Here is a 21,109-nt window from a genome sequence, read left to right on the forward strand (position 1 = left end):
TCCATTTCCTTTTCCTGCACTAGCTGACACTTCTGCCTTCTCCTGGCTCATTTTCTCTCACTTCATGCCTTTCCTTTGGCTGTTAAACTTCCTCTGATTTTCCTTCCAACTTTCTCCACTTTTCAGACCTTTATTTGCAAACAATGATTACTGTTTTGTTTTTCCACTAGAGTTATTTTGTAAAGGAAAAAACTGTGCTGGCTTTATAGTCTGTCTGAAGAGGAGAACCCTTCCTTCTGCTGCCTCAGGCTGACTTCTGATGGCCAGACTGAGGATCAGAATTCAGTGTATGTCCCAAGTAATGTGTGCGGGAAGGTGCTCTGGTGACTGGACCAGGAGAGTGGCTGTGAGGGGAAGGACACTAGAGGTGGGAATATGGGGCTTGGGAGGATACCAAAAAGGCTGAGGAGCTAAGGGACAGCTAAGAGAAAAAGGGGTTTGGAAAAAAGAGCTGAGATTTTGCTGGAACTTGCGCCTAAGCTGCGCTGATTTGACTACCTTTATTCTTGCTCTAAGCTGCTTGTGGTGCTTTTCTGTGTGGACCTGCTGGGTTGGCTGGTGCTCGCTCGAGGAAACTGTGCCCCACTGGTGAGGCAGGCTTGCCCACGACGTGAGAAATGAGATCTGAGGTGTTACTACAAACTTCTTGCTTCACTCAGGCCACTGTTCTTGAAGCAGTGCTTCCTTTGCGGAAATCACAAGTATTTCAGCTCTTTGAGCAGTGCTGGAGAACTAGCTTTGATGACAGATTCTTCTTTTATGAGTTGTCACTGTCAGCTACAGATATTAACAGACTTTTAGCAGAATGTCACTATGAATTTAAGGATTGACTTTTGACTGTGTTAGTCAATGACAACTGATGGGTGACTGCCTCTTGCTGATCTTAAAATTCATGTCATTGCAGAAATGAATGGCAATATTAAAAAAAAAAAGTTGAAGGAACTCGGTAATCAGTTTGTTAATTGAAGCTGACTCTCCCTTTATGAGAATACAAATTAGAATATGCTTCTCTGCTGCATAGCAAACAGTCTGCATTGCTGGGTCCAGTGATGAGACACGATAGTGTACGGCTGGATTATTTTACTGAAGAAGGTCTATAGCCTCCAGTCTCATCTTGATGTTTAATGAGGTGATCTTTGAGCTGTTGCTCTAATCTAATTGTGTATCTGAGTGATATACAAATTGTTTTTCTAAAGCTATACTGACTAAGGGATGTATTTCAAAGTAATTATATTATAAAGAGGTATAGCTTTTACTTGTGCATTTGACAGGGGAACAGGATTAATCACTATAGTAAAAACAACTGGTTGTTTTTTTTGGAAACAAGATTTAAATGAGTTTTTATGTTTATTCACCTTCTGTCTATTTATTATTAGGAGAAGGGTGACTAAAAAAAAAAATCACAGTTCATGTGAAAATTCTTTGACACACAACATTCACATTTTTCACTGGAGGAGAGGGGAGCACTGTTATTTTTAGACCAATGTAGCTCTCTTGATGTCCCCCCCACCCCTTTTTCCTTCTGGGCTCCAGGGCTTGTCACTAGTGGTGTCACCAGGACTGGGAATTGAGAGCGTACACATTGCCTGAGAGTTCAGCTAGATTTTTTTGGTGGGTGTGATGACAGGGCCTTTTTTACATATCCCTTTCTCTAGCAATCTTCCTCGCAAATGATTAGTATGAATTTGAGGAGTTTGGCTTTAAAAAATCAAGAGCATTACAGAAAAAAGGCAGTGAGCTACATCGTAGGGGTGTTCGTGTATTCCAGTTTTATGACCATATGACTGCTGATACCCTTTTTCCCAATTTTTCCGTACGCTTCCTAGCAATACACGACAGTATGGGCTTTTTTTCCTAAAGAGGAAACAACCATTCTCCCTGTCTGCTCATCACTTGCAGGAGCAAGCCAATGTTCTATTCTTTTAATAAATTGTAAAAAGCTGCCACTAGCAGTACAGTAGACAAACTAGGTATTTTTAATAAAATTTACATGACCAAAGTTTAAATAATTATTGCTGACTATTTTAAAGTGTGTACAGTAGCAATATGGGATAACATATTTCTTTGGACTCATAATTCTGTTCTAATGAACCCATACAAGGTATAGTCTGTTTCATTAGACAAGCACGTTTTCAAGTTCATGCTTGTGCACAAAGGTGCATCTTATCTGGAGTAGTTAGTTGGCGTGAGTAAATTTTTATCAAACTTTTGCTGTTTTGCAAAACAAGAAGTGGAATGAAACGCCCAGGGGAAGAGGAATGAGTCTCCCACAGCAAATTACGTGAGCAGCATCTGTGAGAGTATATGCTGTTGTGCATGTAAAGAAACCCCAGACGTGCTTGTGGATGCATGTAGCCAGAACCAGTCCTGAAAGTGGCATCTTCTAAACATGCCAAACCCTGCTTTTTGTATACTCATATTGACAAGTTCACCTCATCATTCACTGAAAGTGCAGTTAAAATGACACTTACAGAATCAGCAAAGATAATTACTTGAAAGCATCTTCACTGCTGGACAGCTGCAGTTAGTGTGGCAACTCTTGTATACAGCAGTTTATTTTAATCAAACAAAAGAAAATGTAGTTTATAATTCAGAGGTAAATTGTACTTCCAACACAATGTATTTTAACTGTTCTAGAAATATTGACATCCTGATTATTTCATTTTAAATATATGACTTCAGTGCCTGGAGGGAATAGTCTCTAAATTAATCTGCTTGGACCTAGCAGTAGCAATTACATGCCTTGCATGCTTAGCTGTTCACACTTTTTCCCTTTAGCAGTAGGTATCTTTTTTATTGGCTCAGCTAAAATAGAAAATCTTGAATTGCTGAATTTTTTTTTCCTCATCAAATACTGTTGATGGAGAAACGAAATATTACGTGTCTAAAAAAAATAATACCTTTACCTAATGGGCCTCATTCATCTTTATATTTCTTCTAGGCAAGCTAGATCAAAGAAAAGTGAATGAGGGAGAGAATAAGTGCGCAAGACCCTTTCCATACAGAAATAAAATAAAATAATAAAATATATTACATTTTATAATTCTGCTTTTTTTTTTTTTTTCTTTTTGCATCCTCAGGTTGTTTTGCACACTTGTAAAATGCAATTTGTCAGAAGTCTGATTAAAGATTTGTGGTAGAAAAACTATACAAACAATACAGGGCAATGTGCTGGTTCCCAAATGTATAGCAATAGTTGAAAAGACGGTCAACGTCACTATTATGGATATTTTTTGAAGAGTTTTAACTTGACCATTATATTTCATTGTTGAGAGAGATTTGCATGTGGAGATTATACAGAAATCAAGGAAACTAGCCTAAAGTTTTCATGTTTAGGGTTCTCTTGGCTTTTGTGCCCTATGCTCCAGGCTAACTATCACTTCTTGGCACAATAGTTGCACTTTCAGTAAGGAGAAGGGCCTATTTCAGGAGAGACTCCTTTGCCTGCTTCAAGACTTCTGACGCTCAGTTGCAGTGTTTCGGAGCTGCGTGGGTACGGAGTTCAGGTGCTGCCTCCACAGGCTCGCTCTTACAGCGGCTGTCTCAGGCGGAGGTGGAACTTGTGTGGCAGTCCTTACTCAAGGGTGCGAAGGAGGGAGCGCTCTAACCCCTGCAAAATCTGTGGAAAAGGATTTGGTTTTGAAGGCTTTTCCAAGGTGTCTGTTCATCTGGTCGTGCTGTAGGTACATTGAAGGTGTGTGTTTTGTTTGTTGGGGTGTTGGGGGGGTTGGGGTGTGGGGATTTTTTGGTTCTTGTGGGGGGTGTTGGTTTTTTGTTTGTGTGTTTTGATTTTTGTTTGGTTGGGCTTTTTTGGTTTGGGTGTTTTGTTTAGTTTGGTGGTTTTTTTTCTTTTTTTTTTTTTTTTTTTTTTACTCTAGCAGTGTATTAGGTGCAGTCTTCAGACTCCTTTTTATTTCTCCTTCTGTGCATACTGTAGTGTAATGAAGTGGGTAGTGAGTTCCTGTTCCCCCCAGTTGCTCAGCTGACTTAAAGCATGTCCTTTTCTCATGCCAGAACTTGCGAGAGGTTTCTATCTGCTACCTTGATTTCTGGTTCTCCCTTCTGATTAGGGTCTCTGAAGAGTCTCCTCTGAGTAGTTGCAAGTAAGCTTCTACTTGCAGTTCCTCACAATGTATTTAATACATTTGAATTAATACATCTAAAATAATTAATACACTTAATAAAATAGCACAATACATTTAAACAGATAGAGGTCAAGGTAGAGAGAAACTTAAACTGTTACTGTTTTTCTCTGAGATATATTATCAGAAGTGGATTCACATCCTTCTTTGTCTCTCTTTCAAAGTCTAACCTTGTCTTTGGATATTCAGATTGAGAAAAAGGAGTGTTTCCTGCCTCCATTTTTACCATGTGAGATGCATGCAGCGATAGAAGGAGTTCAGCTAGGTAGGAAAAATATTCTTTGGTCCCAAAATTCTCCCACAGCATTGACTACACATGTAAACAACTATGTCAGAGACCAACTATGGTATGTAAGTAGTCTGTCTTTCCAGAGGATGCTGTTTGGATTTAGAGGCTGAGGAAAGGTACTGTGAAGGAATCTGCTTCTGAGTTCTGCACACAGGGGGTGGGGGGGAGAAATCCTCTTGATACCTGCAGGATACAAGACATCAGACTTGTCAATATTTACATCTTAGTCTTTACTAATACCAGGATTAGTCCCATGAAAGTCAGTATCCTTTTTGTAATGGAAACCACAGCATCCATAAATACATACAAATTTAGTGTCTGGATGAAGATACTAAAGGTCCTTTTCTTTCTTTCTGGAGAAACAAGATTCTCTTTTTGTTGTGTCTTGGGTAGAGCTGGTTTTTGAAACTTGGCTGGGATATAGGAGCCTGGCTACATAAAGACCGTAGAGGTTCGTTTACAGCCAGGGAGACAGAGAAGGCTGAGCTTCCAGTACAGATGTTTCATTTTATTTATTATTCCAATACCTTATTGCGACCTTCCAATACTTAAAGGGTGCCTACAGGAAAGATGGGGAGAATCTTTTTAATAGGGCCGGTTGTGACAGGACAAGGAATAACGGATTTAAACTAAAGAAGAATAGAGTTAGAATAGACATTAGAAAGAAGTTTTTTACAATGAGGGTGGTGAAGCACTGGAACAGGTTGCCCAGAGAGGTGGTAGAGGCCCCATCCCTGGCAACATTCAAGGCCAGGTTGGACGGGGCTCTGAGCAACCTGATCTGGTTAAAGCTGTCCCTGCTCACTGCAGGGGGGTTGGGCTAGATGGCCTCTAAAGGTCCCTTCCAACCCAAAGCATTCTATGATTCTATGATTTTATTCTTGTTTAATTTCTGTCCATTATAGTCACACATTTATGGGTATTTCTGTGACTTTACAAGTTAAAAGAAATAAAGTTTGTATTTCTTTAATGTGAAAGTCCATATTCTTAGGTATTGGAATATCTGCCTCTGTACTGTGAGCAAGAAAACCAGCTTTTGAGAGTCTATGCTGTGGTATCTGTCCCTCATTTTGCTTCCTGAATACCCATACATAATCTTACAGAAACCTGAATTAGAACTAGCTGTTAGTAATGTACTTGTATGATCTGTAAGTTAGTAATATCCATTAGCTATGATATAACCCACATAAACTGGCTGAACTTGGATAAGAATAGTGCGTAGTGCTTGAAATGTCACCCTTGCACAAAATGAACTACCAAAACATTGGAACAGGCGCTTTATGCCCCTATGTACGTGAGTGCACAGAATTTCTATGAGCAGATACTGCCTGCTGTGAGCCACAAGCAATTTATAGGGACAGATAAATATTGGAACATGACATCGTAAGATATGCTACTTAGAAAGGTAGGAATATGAATTTAACTGCCTAGAAGCACCCCCCCCCTTTTTTTTTTTCTGAAACATAATTGAATTTAGCAAAGAAGGTGAAATTGACTATTAAATTTATGCACCACTCAGACGTATTATGTCTTTGTTCTATTTACTTTAGTTTAAATTAATGAGGATTAGATGTGTCCAGGTCTTAGCTGGAAGGCTTCTAAAGGCAGCAAACCCAAGTGGTAAAAGAACAGTTCATCTTATGACAGCTGGTGCTACAGTAATGTTAGGGAGCAATGTTTACTACACATTCTGCTTTCTGAGTGTAGCTTTTAAAACACACTGGTCTTACCATGGAGTATCTTTTAATTAACAGCCCTTTGTTTCATGTGTTTCAGATGTTTATTTTACACAAATAAAAAGTTTCCACCTTATTAAGCAGCACATTGCAGTTCAGTGAGATCAAATGTATTAGAAGTCAATATTGCTTATTATTTTTTCCTGAATTGCTCCATTAATTATCAGAATGACATTTCTGCCATTATGCAGTTGTCTCAAATCTCCAGTCTTCCCCTCCCTGAAAGGCAGTGATGTCTCATAACTGTGTGCTGTCAGCAAGCAAGTTCGTGGGACTCAGTAAAGCCACTAGTGGCGAAAGTTTTTTGGGTTGCAGCATTAGCTTGTTACTACTTAGGATGTTTCTTATGATAAAGCTAAAGGAATTGGATTGGATCTAAAATGCTGTTGACACTGTGAATATTCTGTTACTTATAAGTGTCTGGTTATTGAATGTTTCAAAAAATCAGGGAGTTGGAACTTCAACTTTATTCTGGTACTGTATGAAAACCATTACATTGTTGATTGGTGTCTAGACTTTAGTAGGAAGGGGTCTTCAGCATTAGAATCTGCAGTACTCAACCTTGTTACCAGTCTTGGCAAACGGGTAAGGATTAAGCCAATGTCAGAACCAGTGAACTTCCCTCCTGTAAAGCAAAAGTATGTTGTCAGAGCATTGAGGTGAACCTTGTCCCACTGTTTCTGTGCTGTGCTATACATACTCTATGGATAGGCAAAAAATACATGCTCTAAGGGCTGTTGTTTGTCAAAACAGTCAGTAACATGAAGGAGCAATTACTTTCCTACCTTATACTTGGAAGGAATCAAAGCACTCTTTGTGAGGAAGGCAGAGCGAGGGGCAGTGGATCCAAGTGAGCATGGAACATAGATTTAGATACACTTGCTCTATCTAAAAAAAAAAAATAAAAAAATAAAAAAATGTTGCAGAACATTCTTTTCCCCACACACAATAAGAAATGAAAATAGAAGAGAGGGGGAATGAATAACAGTTTTTGAATCTTGCTGAGTGATTAAAGGAATCAATATTCCTAAATTGTGTAACTGATGATAAGTTTATGAAGTAATTAGAGAAGCAGCTGATAGTGTACTTTTGAGGAGTCAAATACTACACAGACAGAAAACGATGTTGTTTCATTTTGTTTTAAACATCAATAATTGCCTAATTTTTTCTGTGGTTTGCTCTTGTGCTTGAGTACATTTTTTTTTTTAAAATTCTCCAGGTGCTTTTCCCACATGAGTTCAAGAAGAGTAGCCAGTTAAAAGAAGTGACTGCTGTGGAGGACAGCATGACCACCATGAAAGGAAGCTGCCTCCTTGCACTGCTGTTGGCAGGACTTGGGGCATTAGGAATACCGGAGCCAACAACAACAGAAGATACCCACTGCCACAGAGCTGAGCACCCAGTTATTGCGTACAAAGGTAAGGGGTAAGCGCAAAAAAACTCTTCCAGAAGTAGGCTAAGGACTGTGTAATCTCTTCATGGAAACCTCTGTTTTTAATGTATAATGGTATGGAGGGAAAAAAAAAGTGCGTCCAGTGCTGTTATATAGTAACCTGGACTGTATTCCATGCAAGTTAAATAAAACTAGGCTTGCAAAGTTTGTTCACAATTTGATGCTGAACGTGTTATTTAAAGATGGGTGACTCATTTTCCTCTGTGATTAATTAAAACCAGCCGGTACTGTTGCATGGCGTTGTTCCTTTCCAGGTGCAGGACTCTGCATGCATGCACTTAATTTCATGAGGTTGCTCTTGGCCCATTCCTCCAGCCTATCTATGTCCCTTTGAATGGCAGCCCTGCCCTCAAGCTTATCAACTGTTTCTCTGAATTTGGTGTAATCTGCAAACTTTACAGACTGTATCTGTTGCCTCCCCTTGGTCATTGATTAAGGTGTTAAACAGGACAGGTCCCAGGATCAGCCTTGTGATATTCCACTTGTTACTGGCCTCATGGTGGAGTAATGTCCATTAAACATTTACTCTGTGGGCTTAATCATCCAACTGGCTTTTTACCCATCTGGGTGCCCACCTGAAGAGGCAGACTGTAACATCCTAACTTGCAGTGAGACAGTGTTGAAAGCCTTGAGATAAATGACATCCCCTGCTCTCCCCTCATCATAAAAACTAGGTATTTTATTATAGAAGGCATTGGGTTGGTCAGGAATTATTTACCCTTGGCAAATCCATGCTGACTATTCTCTGTCACCTTCTTATCCTCTGTATGTCCAGAAAGTGCATTCCAAGATGACTAACTCCATAACTTTCCCAGGAACTTAAGTGAGATTGACTGGCCTGTATTCCCCACATTTGTTTTCCTGCAGTTACTGAGGACCTTCCTTCATCTCTGTGACTTCTCAGAGATGAAGAGTGTCTGGTTATCTCAGTGTCTGTGGATGCAGCTTGTCTGATCCAATGGATTTATATAGGTTGAGATATTGCAAGTCATCCCTGACTCAGGCCGCATCTACTGCTGGTAGTTCTTGAACCCCTTTGCTGAACACCAGATGCTTTTGAGACCTTGTTGGGAAGACTGAAACAAAGAGGGTATTGAGTCCCTCAGCATCATCTGTGTCTGCTGGCACTAGATCACCTGCCCAGTTCAGCAACAGGCTTATATTTTCCCTGTTTGACCTTTCATTACTATTGTGGCAGTAGGAGCTGCTCTTGTTGCCCTTGACATTCCATGCAAGTCTTAACTCCCATTGAACTTTGTTTAACCTGACACAATCCTCACATGCCCATGTGGTGTTTCTAAATTCCTCCTTTGTCACCTTGTCCCTTCTTACACCTCATACCTAGAGCCTTTTTGCATTGGAGCTCCACCATGAGTTCCCTGATTTGCCAAGCCTGTCTCTTCATACATGTGTTTGTCGTCTTGAGTATTGGGATGAACCACTGAGGAACAGTTGGAGCAAAGCGAAGAACACTTGGAGGATGTTATCTGTAAAAACATGAGGCGTTTAGTAACTTATCTGATTTTTTTATTTATTTGAATTTAGATTTTTCCATTAGTATTGCAACTTAGAACGAGTTCCAAGTAGATTGGAGCTACGGGGAGGTAGGGATTAAGATGTGTTATATTACATATTGCATTCCTCCTGTTTTTCTAAGAAAGCACATGTGTAATTTTTTTTGGTTCCAATGAATTAGGTTTTATTGAATTTTAATTGAAAAAAGATTGTTTCCCTTCTTTTCATAAAGTTAGAGAAAATAATATTGTGTTTTCTACAGAAAGTATTTTTGTTCTGGCACTTTAATGGTTTAATAAGGGTAATGGTGGCAGTTGTCCCTTTCTCCAGTACACTGGAGAATAACTACAGTGGTTACATTCTGTACCTGGGAACTGCAAACCGTCAGTCTGTTGTAAAGTAGTGGCCTTTATTTCTTATTTATTGATGGACTAAATAGTATGATTTATTCTGATGAAATAACTGGTTTTCTTAGCATTCATGTTGTGTGTATAATTTAGTTAAAAAAGTTATTTTTATCATAACACGCATACACAATATTGTAAATTAAAGTAGCATAGTTAAAATTCTGGCACTTAACTGCTTAATTTCACAAACTAAGGGATCACTGCGTGTACTCTTTTTGGTATATGCAACTCTAAAAGCAAATAATTGAGACTCATTACCAGAGCCATGTGCTAAAAGTTGATTAAAAATGTGTTGGTTCATGAATCTGATTCAGCCAACATTTAGAAGAGTAGCTTGAATTTAGCCTGATCTTGCCTTTTAGACCATTATTGTTTTCTGTCATATTTAATTTCTAGTCATGTCCTTCCAGTTCTAAGTTACTATGCTAAGGCTTTTTGAGGACAGAGGCCTGCTCATTCATATTGTTTCAGTTGCATCTCTTGATAGTGTCACAGTTAGAGTTTATGAACAAAACCAATTACTTTTTGCTGTAAATAAGTGTGGGAAATACAATTATATAGAAGCATTTATTGTCAGATTATTAATATGAGATTTAGTAAGATTTTCAATGCCAGACTCCCTCTTGACCTTTGTGGTAAAAATATAATTAATCAGTATACATCCATGACATACCTTAGCTTTTATGAACTGACATATCTTAAAAATGTTTTCCTTCACTTAAAAATATTCTGACAAGCTGTAGTTCATACTCGCCACAATAATCTGTCAGGAATCATCAGCAAATCTTAGAAAGTACGTGTAGAAACATATTTGCAACGCAGTATACAGTATGTGATAGCTAGGTAACATAACTGGTGTGGGCACACAGCAGTTGACTTGTAGTTGCAGGACTACTTGGGGTATCAAAGTATAAAAAAAGAGATGTGTGTGAGAAGAGCTACTCTGAATGAATCCTGCAGTAGGAGTTGGCAGGATTCAACCAGCCCTCTTCCCAATTTCTGTATTCTCCCTGCAGCATTTACTGACTTCATGAATGCCTATAGGTAAATGCCCTTTGTATCTATTGACATTATTAGTGCTGCTAGACCAACACGGAGTCCTAAAAACAGTTCTTAACAACTATGAAACCTTTAATTTAAATGCTGCATTAATACCCTATTCTGTAAAGTCATCTTACAATAATATGAGATCCACCAGAGCTAAATGCTATGTGGGATGCTGAACATGAACCAAGGCTGAGTGGTATTGGGTGGTAGGTACTTTAAAGCTTGTAAACTCAGTACTAACTTTACAGAGATATCAACTCTTTTGTTTTATTTATAACTGACTAAAGCCTTTTTTTGTAGTTTCTGGTGTGCCAAAATAGCAATGTACTTATTTGATTTGTCTTCCTTTGAGAGGCATGGTAGATGGAGTATAAACTATTAAATAAAACTAATGGAGTGAGAGTCTGGTGTAGCGTATGGATGAACAGCTGCAAAAAACTAATAAAAAGAAAAAGTAGTCCCCAGGAGTTGTCATGGTGAAATATGAAAGGGAGTGTATCTCCTGAAAGAGCTTACTTTCTTTCGCACTGCCCATCAAAAACTGCTCACTTAGGTGATGATCCTGTCAAGCTACCTTTACTAAAGAGGCATATACTATTTCTATCACTGATTTTCCCAGCTAAATAGTTTTAGCTGAAAGACTGTGATATAGCTCCTGATACCGAATGGCAAGAATTTCTCCCACCAGTTGGGAACCTTTACACAAGTACTTTGTTTGCTGGTGGAAGTGGAAAGAGAAGTTGCAGAAGTAGGGGAGGGAGATGCATGCACTTTCAAAGGATTTTTGACGTGATCTGAAAATCTCTTTCATTTTATGTCTCTCACAGTAGTATAATCATGTTGTAATTTGTTTATCTGCATAATTAATGTTAAGAATGCATAATGCACCTTTTCTCTCTCCCAGAAACTATAATAAATAAGCAAGTCTACTGTAGATCTGAAAATGTTTCAGCTCTAAAATCTGTTGTCATAGGTCTTCCCTAGACTAGAAAAAAGCACTTTGTGTCTTCCTTGGAAGCTGAAAATTTCCTTTTCTCATTATTTAAAGTTGGTAGGAACTATCACAGAGATCAGATTTATATAAAAGCAGACCTCTAAGTATGGACACAGGATCAGCCCGCTAGTGTGCGGTTCAGTGTTCTATGTGGTGGGACTAACTGTGATGATGCATAGTCTGTCTTCTAAGTTCCTCTCTCTCCAAGGAGGAGTCTGCCTCCAGATATGCAAAGGTGTGCTAGTCTGTTGAAATTCAGGCTTTAAAAAAAAAAAAAATTTTTTTTTTTTTTTTAAAACCTGTCTGCTTGTGTTACATGCGTGTACTAAGAATTCATCAGCTATGCTAGTGTAAGTCCAACAGAGGCGTTAGAGTCAAGAGGCTATAAGTTGTGTGCAACTTACAGAACTGGGTGCAAGCAAACAAGGTGCAGGTGACAGAATGGACACACAGAGACTTATAGTGTGAGATTATTGGTCTTTGCATACATTTCCGTATGTTTACAATGTGTAAGTATGTATGTTTATGCTTGAAATTAGAGTTAAGAAAGAAGAAGGGCTGAAATAAGCTCGTCATTAAAGATAGAGCCTTACAATTTTCATTTTCATTACATTTTATTTTATCTGGATATGCTTTCATGTGCATGTAGATATGAAATGTTAGCTCAGTAAACCCTTATACACTTTACAGATGGTCAACTTCTTGGAAAACACACTCTCTTAATATAGTAAAGGGATGTGTTTAACCTAAATAGTTAGAAAAGGCTGTGGAAACCAAATTTCCTCTGGGTAGGAACAGTGAGGGGTAAATCATAGGCAAACAGTGCTTAGAAAAATAAGATGCCTGTGAGAAACAACAACTGTTTATAAAAGTTGAAGTATTCTTACGCAAAAAACCAAAGCAAACCAGTTGAGTACTGTAACGTTTGTCTAAATATTTCCATAGGTTTCAAAGCACTTAGCCACCCACTCTACAGAACCTCTGTGGTAGATGGAGCTGATATTTTGTTACTGATTAAAAAAGAAAAGTGTAAAAGTAGTTACAGTGGCATCCTGTTTCCCCCCTATGTTTGCTGAACTTTGAAACTGTCAAACCTGTCAAAACTCACACATTTAGCTGAAGACTTGTGCTGTAGGCAGATCCCATCCATGACGTAGAACTGAAGGGGACATCCCAACTGCTTAGTGGTGTGTGAGAGCAAGCTGGAAAAAAAATTGACCCAACTCCAATTTCACGTGTGAAGTTCGAAGTATTGACTGTCCTGCAGTTCACCTGCGTAAAGTCAAATTTCTTAGGCTTTTCTATCAGAAATAAAGTGCAGTTGTGAACTTGACTTAATTGATGTTGAGGGTACAGCTGAGATCATCTGCTCTGGGGCAAATCTCATTCTTTTATGGTCCCATAAAGTAATCAGAATTTAAGGTTGTGCTGTCTCAACAAAAAAGCATCAGTTGACATAATTTTAGAAGCTGTATTTAGTGATATTTTAAATACATGCTGTGCTGTAAAGAAGTTATCTGTTGAATAAACATGCTCAAAAATAACATGTCTCAATCCATAGAAGAAATGAACATAAACCCATCATTTCTACTTGAGGTTAACCAGAAAAGAAAAATAGCATAGTTATTTTTTGATTCCTTGGTTTGGGAATCCTAAGAAATATATTTTCTTAACCTTATTGTTTAACCACCACAGAATTCCCTCATTTGATGTTTGTCTAAGTCATATAGGCTCAGAACATCGCTCTGCTCATTTTATCATGTGGTTTGTCTATGGAGTGCATGCACTTAACATGTGCCAAGAGGAAATAACATGTGGGCTGAATGAAGAAGGATACATGGTGTATGAACTTGTTTTTGTTTGTACTCTCTTCTCTTTCCCCTAATCTTGCCATAAGCTACTCTTTAAACTAATAGTAGTCTACTAAGCTGCTCAGTTTTTATTGCTTTTCCTTCTTTCCACTGGTTTTTAAAAATACACTTTAAAGACCTCCTGCCGGCTTCAGCAGTGGGATTGAGGTGTATTGCTTTCCACCCCCTATCTTCTTTTGAGTTTTTCTTTAAATAAAGATGATTCATCAGTGAAGAAAAATTGACTGCTAGATATTGCAACTTTGCTTTGTCTAGATGATAAGACCATGAGATTGCTTGCACTACCCTGCCAAGGACCAGCCACTCTTAAGGAGGAAAATAATTCCTCCACCAGTTGCGTATTTTTTGTATCAAATCAGGTTTGCCTTTACTTTTGTGCAGGAGACTAAGTGCCTGCTGGGGAATGGCAATTTTCAACTGCTTATGGTTAATTTTAGAAATTATAGCTTTGAAGACTGAAGGATGCTATCCGCTTGCTATTTCCCTGAATCACGCAGTATTCTTTGGTGTGCATTCCCATAAAAAACAGGGTATGGCAAGGACTGAATTCTCTAAGCAAAGGACTTGCATATTGGCTAACTGGTTTTTTTTGGTGGGAGTGATAATATTTTAAAGCAAGCATCAATTTACATTTCTTTTGGTATCCCAGCCAAGTGCTGGACTATCAAAGAATGTTAATAATTTTAATAAGTTTCTGATAATCGAAAATCAGCAGTGGCTGCAATGACTAGTGAGCTGCGCAGACATGTCCTATGAGTCTTTCCATAGTCTTGCCATGGGTGATTTCTTCCCTGTTTCCCTAATGTGGAAGTTTGGAGCATGGGAAATGTCCTGGTTGTTAACAAAGCAGCAGAATGAGTGAGAGGCTCCTGCCACATTCCACTAGCTGTACAAAGCGGACAGATGGAATTAAAATCTGGTTTTTTGTTCTTTTTTTTGTCGTCTTCAAAAAAGATGTATATTTAATGGAGATGGGAGTTTTTACTGAAAGGTTGTAAAACATCCAAACTGGAGTATGTTAAAGAAACAGATCAGCAATGAAGAAATAGAGCTCCTAAGCAGCTGAAGTTCTATCATCTAGACATGTTGGTGTGTTTAAAGACGAGAGGCAACATAATACTGCTTTCATTTTTCTCTATTTTATTTTTTTTCCACCAGACAGTATTTTAATTTTTTGCCTAAGAAGTTTAAGGTATACTCTGTCCCTTCTATTGACAGCTGTCACTATGAGTATTCTACTACGTTGGAAAAACCATTAATGAAGCATATCCATTGTTTCTCAATCATCTGGCACAGTAAATCATGTTTTGCTGAACTTTTAAGTTCTCTATGCATAATCTCCGCCCTGGTTCATGTGAATTCTGTTCTTCTCCTTCTTCAGGGACTGCATTGCAACATGTCCAAAGCTGAGTGAGTGTTGACTGAAGAGGAAGAGCATGTATATGGGTAGTTAGCATTGCATGGCTAAGGAGCTGAGAATCTGCCCTTTTCAACTTGCCTTGGTGTAACCCATTTGTGCCCAGCTCTTCACGGAGCTCGTGGCTGCACAGTTGTCACAGCCCGGCAGGATGCACTTCTGCTGTGTGGAGCAGGTGGCCCTGTGGGCTCCACCACTGGCAAGGGTGCCCGTGCAGCCTGCCTGGCCTCTGACAGCAGCGGCAGCAGCACGGCTCTACGTTTCCCAAGAAACATCCTTAATTCAGTTCTTCTCAGTTACTTCTCCTGATGTAACCTACACTGCTAGTTCATGGAAGATGGTGACAGTTGCAGTTACTGGCCTTCTGATCCTGCGCAACTCTGTTTTCATACTTGGTAGGGACCAAATATCTGGAAAAACTTGTTCCAGTGGCCTTCCCTTACAGGTTCTGTGCAGCATTTGCAGAGCCTGTCTTGCACACACTTGGTCGCACCTGCTGCCCTTACTGCCTGTCACTGAATGTCACCTTCTGCTGGCTATTGCATCGGCCGAGAGATCTGGGGAAATCCTGGCCTGCCCTTGGGCCTTGCCTAGAGTTCTACAGTTTCCAGGAATCTTAGAGGTGTGGAGGAAAAACGTGTTAATTTTCCCTTTTTCCCCTCAATTTCTTAAATAAATTTTCAGAGATACTTTCTCTTTATTGGACAGAATGGGTAGAAGTAGAGAAGTGCAGTCAGTGCTGCTTCAGAGTGATTTTTTTTCACATGCTTTCTTTCCTGCCTCCCTTCTGCAGCACTACTCATTTGCTATTGACAAGACTATAGGATGCTGAATAGCAGCTGATTTTGTTTGCATGGCTGAACATGGTAGGTACTCACTTGCTACACAGCCATTTGTCACATTCAGGTGAGACCACACTTTGACTTGTCATCAGCTTTTCTTTGCACTTCCAGTGCTCACTTCAGGTTTTGTTCTGAAGGCTTTCTGGGCAAAGAAATATGGTTCTTCTCTACCATTTCTGAGAATTAGGAGCTCACCATTTTACAACTAGCTCTACAGTATATTGACTAAAGTAGTTGTTAATCATGACAAATACCTGGAATTTGACAGTGGTCTTTAGAACAAAAATAATTTCTACAAAGAGAAGTGCTATTCTGTAGTTTGTTGGGTTGTATTTTTTCCTCTTCTTTTTCTTGCTTGTCACTTCCTTTTTTTGGCTTGCAGGCATCTTTTTGTTTTTTTGGTGGGGGAGTGGAGTGGGTGGGGAGTGTGTTCCACTTTGAAGTCCTAGCTCTAAGCTCTTACCAAGATTAGTGTCAGGATTTACCCTGTTATGTCCTTTGTGTTACAACATGACTTGTTTTGTTGGTCTTTTTATTTTTTCAATGAAATGTCTTCAGACCTGAAAATATTTTAAGAGCTATAGTCTTGGACAGAATTGACAGAATCAAGAAATGTATTATGCTAAAACAGTGTAAATGAAAAAGTTTAGTACGTTCACATGCCAACATAAGTAAGAATGCCTCATTGCAGGACGGTCAATTCTAGAAACAAGGTCTTGCTAATTGAAACATAGATATTTCCCACAAAAAGAACATGGCATTATTATGACTGTCTATAGGCAGTTGGCTTTATGCTTCTGTTCCCTACAATACCGATATAAAAATTGAGAAAAAAACCCTCCATGTTGAGACCAAATACTGGTTTCCTATACCCATACAACATGTTTTCCTTCAAAATGAATTCTGTGACTGGTTCCCAAGTCCAGCATGCAAGTGTTAAAAAGTGAAAGGCTAAGCCCCTCTGAAGAGAGGGCATGACTAAGGAAGTCAAGTGTGTTACGCGGTCAGTCTGTCCCTCTGTGTCACATTCGGAAAGGCAGGCAGTGGCAGTGCAGCAGCCAGAACTGGTAACTGGAAGGGGGAGCTGTGCTTGCTGGGAAAAGCATGTGGGCTTCCCTGTCTCTGAAAGCATGTGAACTTAGTCCTACTGCTTTCTCACTACGGTGCTGTTGGTACAGAACATTCCTTGAAAATTTTTTTGAAACTCTCTGGATCTTTGCTTCAGCACCTCTAACTAGCACTGCACTCTCTATGTTTTTATGTTGTATACCTTCTTGGGCCTACTTACCTCAACATCATCCCATCTCTACTTTAATCTGCTTCTAATCTGATGACAGGCTTCTGGTCACCTTTAATCTTAAAACTGTTGTTTTTGGGGTTTTTTTTTGTTAACTGTGCAGTTTGTATGTGTTTTATGTTTCTGGCCTGGATGCCTCCTCCTTTGCCTGAATATGTCTGTGTGTTTATACGTAAGAATCTTGAGTTGAAGTGATACAACCTGTAAACCATTCCATCACGTGTAGCCTGCTAATTTGGTTTAGTAGTTTCCAGTGATCCCTCAGATCTCTTTGCTTCCTGTCTAAGCTCCTTCTTCTCATGCATGTTAAGCTATTTACTGATATACAGAAGACTCATCCTAGCTGTGAAATGCAATGGAGGTGACTCCTTGGTTGCCCTTACAAGCAGACACCTGAAATCTGTCTTGTCATTCTCCAGGTGCCCCCCTCTGGAAAGTCTTTGTTATGTTTGTTTTCTCCTCTAAGCATCCACTGCCCCTGAGCTCCTATCTGTTGTACAGTCAGGGGTATACACAGTTCAAAAATAGCAGGGCTGCTAAATCTGCTTCTGACAGCTTCAAGAAAACAGTTTAATGATTACTAGGAGGACAGCAGTTTCCCACAGCCAAGACTGTGGAAAATCTAAACAGGGAGAGGGCAGATTGCAATCCCTACTGTGTTTCTACACCGGTGGGTTTGAGTTTATGTCAAGGTGATGTCATTCAGGCTAATACTTATGAATATTCCATTACAAAATAATGAGAACAGATGTATGTGATGATGTAAACAGAGTAAGAATGACAGTTGAATGCAATCTGCAAGTAGATAAACATGAGTCTGTATTGTACTTAAATGCATCATGGGGGAAACCCCAGAACTGAGCCCCCCAAACTCAGATGCTTCAGTTTTGGCTCTTTCCTTCTTTTTCCTTAATTTTTATTTGTTTCTTCATGGTAGTCTGCTGGCATGATATTTTCATGGTTCCTAATTTGAATAATTAGTAAAGATTGGTACGCCTTTTGCTTTAAAGCAGACCAAGATTTGGAAATCCTTTTTCAACTCTTCGCTTACTTGACAGTCACTTTACATTTGTTATTCAAAATACGGTGCAGAAGATCAGGCAACTGAAATTTTTTAAGCACAGTTCTTGGCAACTTAAACTGTTGTTAAGCATACTTTGTTATTATTTTAAAATATAATGCTATCCTCAAATGACTGATACTGTATAATTTAAAAATATTACAACATCAGGTATGCCACGTTTGAGTCAAGGGTTTGTTTCCTTAGAAGTGGGAAGGGTATGGTTAATGAGATCTCTTCCAGCTGGCTAGTGTAACTTTGCAAAATAGGTTTTATTGGTTTTTTTTCTGGAATGGTCTGGGGCTCTAGTTTCATGCTGTTTCTGTGTATGAGAGAAAGAAAACTCAGAGGGGCTGTAATTGTATATCATGGCTGATACCTTGTCACCGCATAATTTCTGTAGAACTCGCAAGTGATTCTGAGTATACAAAAATGTGCTCACAGCGCTGAAACCACTTTCATCTAGGTGGGGGTTCAATCTTTTTTCCCTTACACCTTCTTGTATTTGTATGCAATGTGTGTGTTTGAACAATGAAGCATAAACAATTCAAAACCCTTGTTCAGAAAAATAAGAAATAAGTAGTCATTGCAGCAGATGTTACTGTCTCTTCCCTGAGGGCACAGACAGTCAGAACCCAAATTCCCTTTAATTATCCCAGTAATAGACATATGCACACACATAAGAATGCAGAAATATGTACTTCTAGCTGGGGAAGCTCTGGCAGGATGAAGAAAACAGGAATGCAGGCTGGATTTTAGACCTTGAGACTTTGGAGGTTAGAGAGGATTGTAAAAGCAGGTCAGGGAACCAGGGCAGGGCAATTGCTGTGACTGCATCTGCCCTGCCTGGAAAAGCGGTACACAACTCGTGGAGGCAGTGACTTTGTGTCTAATGAGAAAACCAATGAAAGATGCGAGGAGTCAGGTAGAAGGAAGTAAGTTTACAGTAGCCTTAAGAAAGAAGTTCAAGTTCACTTGTTTAAAGTCAAGAAACATACACTTTAAGTATGCTTTATTTTCTGTTTTTGCCATTAATAATAAATAAATTACTTATAGCCTTGCCTCATTACCTCCAAAATTGTTCTGAAGCTGTAATGGTTGTTTAAAAAACGAAGGCCCAATAAGCAGGTGGTGAACTTTCTGGAAAATGTCAAGAGGTTTATGGTCTTGGGATTTGTTTTATTACAGATGATTTAAAGTAGTGAGCTTGGGGAGCTGGCAGAGCTTCTAGAAAAAGCTAGAGCTACATATTTATTTCTTGGCCTCTGCAGTTCTCTTTGTAAGGAAAGGCAAGTTTCAGGACTGTGTTAAGTTGTGTTGGATAGTAGAACGAAAGCAGCTGCCTTGTTTGTGATCTAAAGAAACCTCCAGAATACTGGATCTTGAAAGGGAGCTGTAGTTTTGAGGTTGGTTTTGTCTTTTTGTTGGGTTCCCCTCCTCCCCACCATAAGCAAAGATGAGCTCTGAACTGCAGATGGAGATCTGACACATTTTCATGTTTCCAAAGGGGAACCAAATGTAGTGTGGTAAGACTTAAAAGAGGAATCTTTTAGTTTGTGGCTGCTGATTTAATCATACTGGGCAAAGTCGTAACTCCATCTTTTCTTTTATAGAGGATTGGATTGCATTAGCTAACCCTGCCTAAACAATTGTTTTTATTTTTTTCCTTGGTGGGAAGAAACGATGTTTTATTTTCTTATATCTTCCTGGATCCCTATTTTAGAAACTGTACAGTTCTTACTGTCTAATTACCAGAATGCCTATATTTTTCAATGTATTATCTAGATTAAAAAAAATTCTTGATTTTTATAAGAAATATTTTTAATTTTCAATTTTATTGAGAATTAGGGATTAGCTACTATAAATACATATTCTTTTGTTTCCCAGTTATGATGTCCACATACTCTTAATTCTGTATTACTAAAGTTAGTGGTGTACACAGCCCAAGTATAAATGTGTTCTGTATGGTAAGGGCTACGTGCAATGTCTTTTTCATTAGAATGCAATACTGAGTATTGTAACAGACCAGTCTGTCCTAATCCTTTCATGTTACACAGAAGCATGAAATGGTGTCAGCTGATACCATCTTTTTGTTGTTGAACTAGTACTTTTCTTTGCATATGTTGTGTCCGGTCTGCTTCTGGTGTACTCCATTTAGATTATTAGAGCCTTCTGGTAGCAAAGACTGTTAGTTCTGTTCCATCCATGACCATCCTTACCCTTGACATCTGGATGTTAGAACATGGTGCTAATAACGCCAAGTTCACAGGTTCAATCCCTGCTTACTGCAGGGGGGTTGGGCTCGATGATCTCTCAAGGTCCCTTCCAACCCAAAGCATTCTGTGATTCTATGATTCTATGTTTGTACCATATGTATGAAAAAGTGGACATCCCAACATAACTTCAACTCTGGGATTAAAATGCAACGCCGGTACTACCTTTAAGCTTTACTCTTGTAAGAATCATTAATAATTTTCTCTGCCTCTGAAATGGATGCTAAAGAAGGACAGCATCAGGAGCCATGTAGAAAGGGTTAATGAATACCCAGAGTGTTGACCCAAGGCTGTTACTTTATTGAGTGCTCCTGGCTTTGCATCCTACAGCGAGTCTGCATGCACAACCTAGGCAAGAGGCACTCTACAGCATCTCGCTGTGGGCCTTTCCCCAAACCTCCTGTGGAAGAGAACTCCGCAGCATGGGCAAGACACAGTCTCCTTAGTGATACAGTTCTGCAAGACAACTTGCCTAAGCAGTCAAGATCTTAAAGCTAAGGAGGTATATGGTCCTGGAAGCAGATCTGCCAAAATACCATTGCATATCGAAAGCATATGTCTGGAATTACAGGTTTTGGAAAAGCAGCCTGTAACAGGCAGACTTTTTCTGCTTTGCACTGAGCTGCTGTCTTCAAAGTGTTCAGCTTCTACCATGGGCCTTATGGAAGAATAGCAAGTAGCAGGGCAGATGTTCATGCTCAGATTTTGAGATGAGTGTAGTTAGCATATTGCTTTTGCTGGGGTACTTCTAACTCCTAGAACGAGT

The 21,109-nt window shown here is 39.2% G+C and overlaps 1 protein-coding gene across 1 annotated transcript in view; it reads left to right on the plus strand.

Moving 5' to 3' along the window:
* Positions 1 to 7,446: 7,446 nt before the first annotated feature.
* The window catches only part of SEMA5A (semaphorin 5A), a 246,221-nt gene continuing 232,558 nt past the window's right edge, over positions 7,447 to 21,109 (plus strand). The window contains exon 1 of the mRNA XM_075705196.1: positions 7,447 to 7,585. Coding sequence (XP_075561311.1) covers positions 7,453 to 7,585 — 133 coding nt within the window. The 5' untranslated portion in view covers positions 7,447 to 7,452. The remainder of the gene's footprint in view (positions 7,586 to 21,109) is intronic.

The sequence above is a fragment of the Pelecanus crispus genome, chromosome 2 (genome assembly GCF_030463565.1).
Source record: "Pelecanus crispus isolate bPelCri1 chromosome 2, bPelCri1.pri, whole genome shotgun sequence".
Lineage (NCBI taxonomy): Eukaryota > Metazoa > Chordata > Aves > Pelecaniformes > Pelecanidae > Pelecanus > Pelecanus crispus.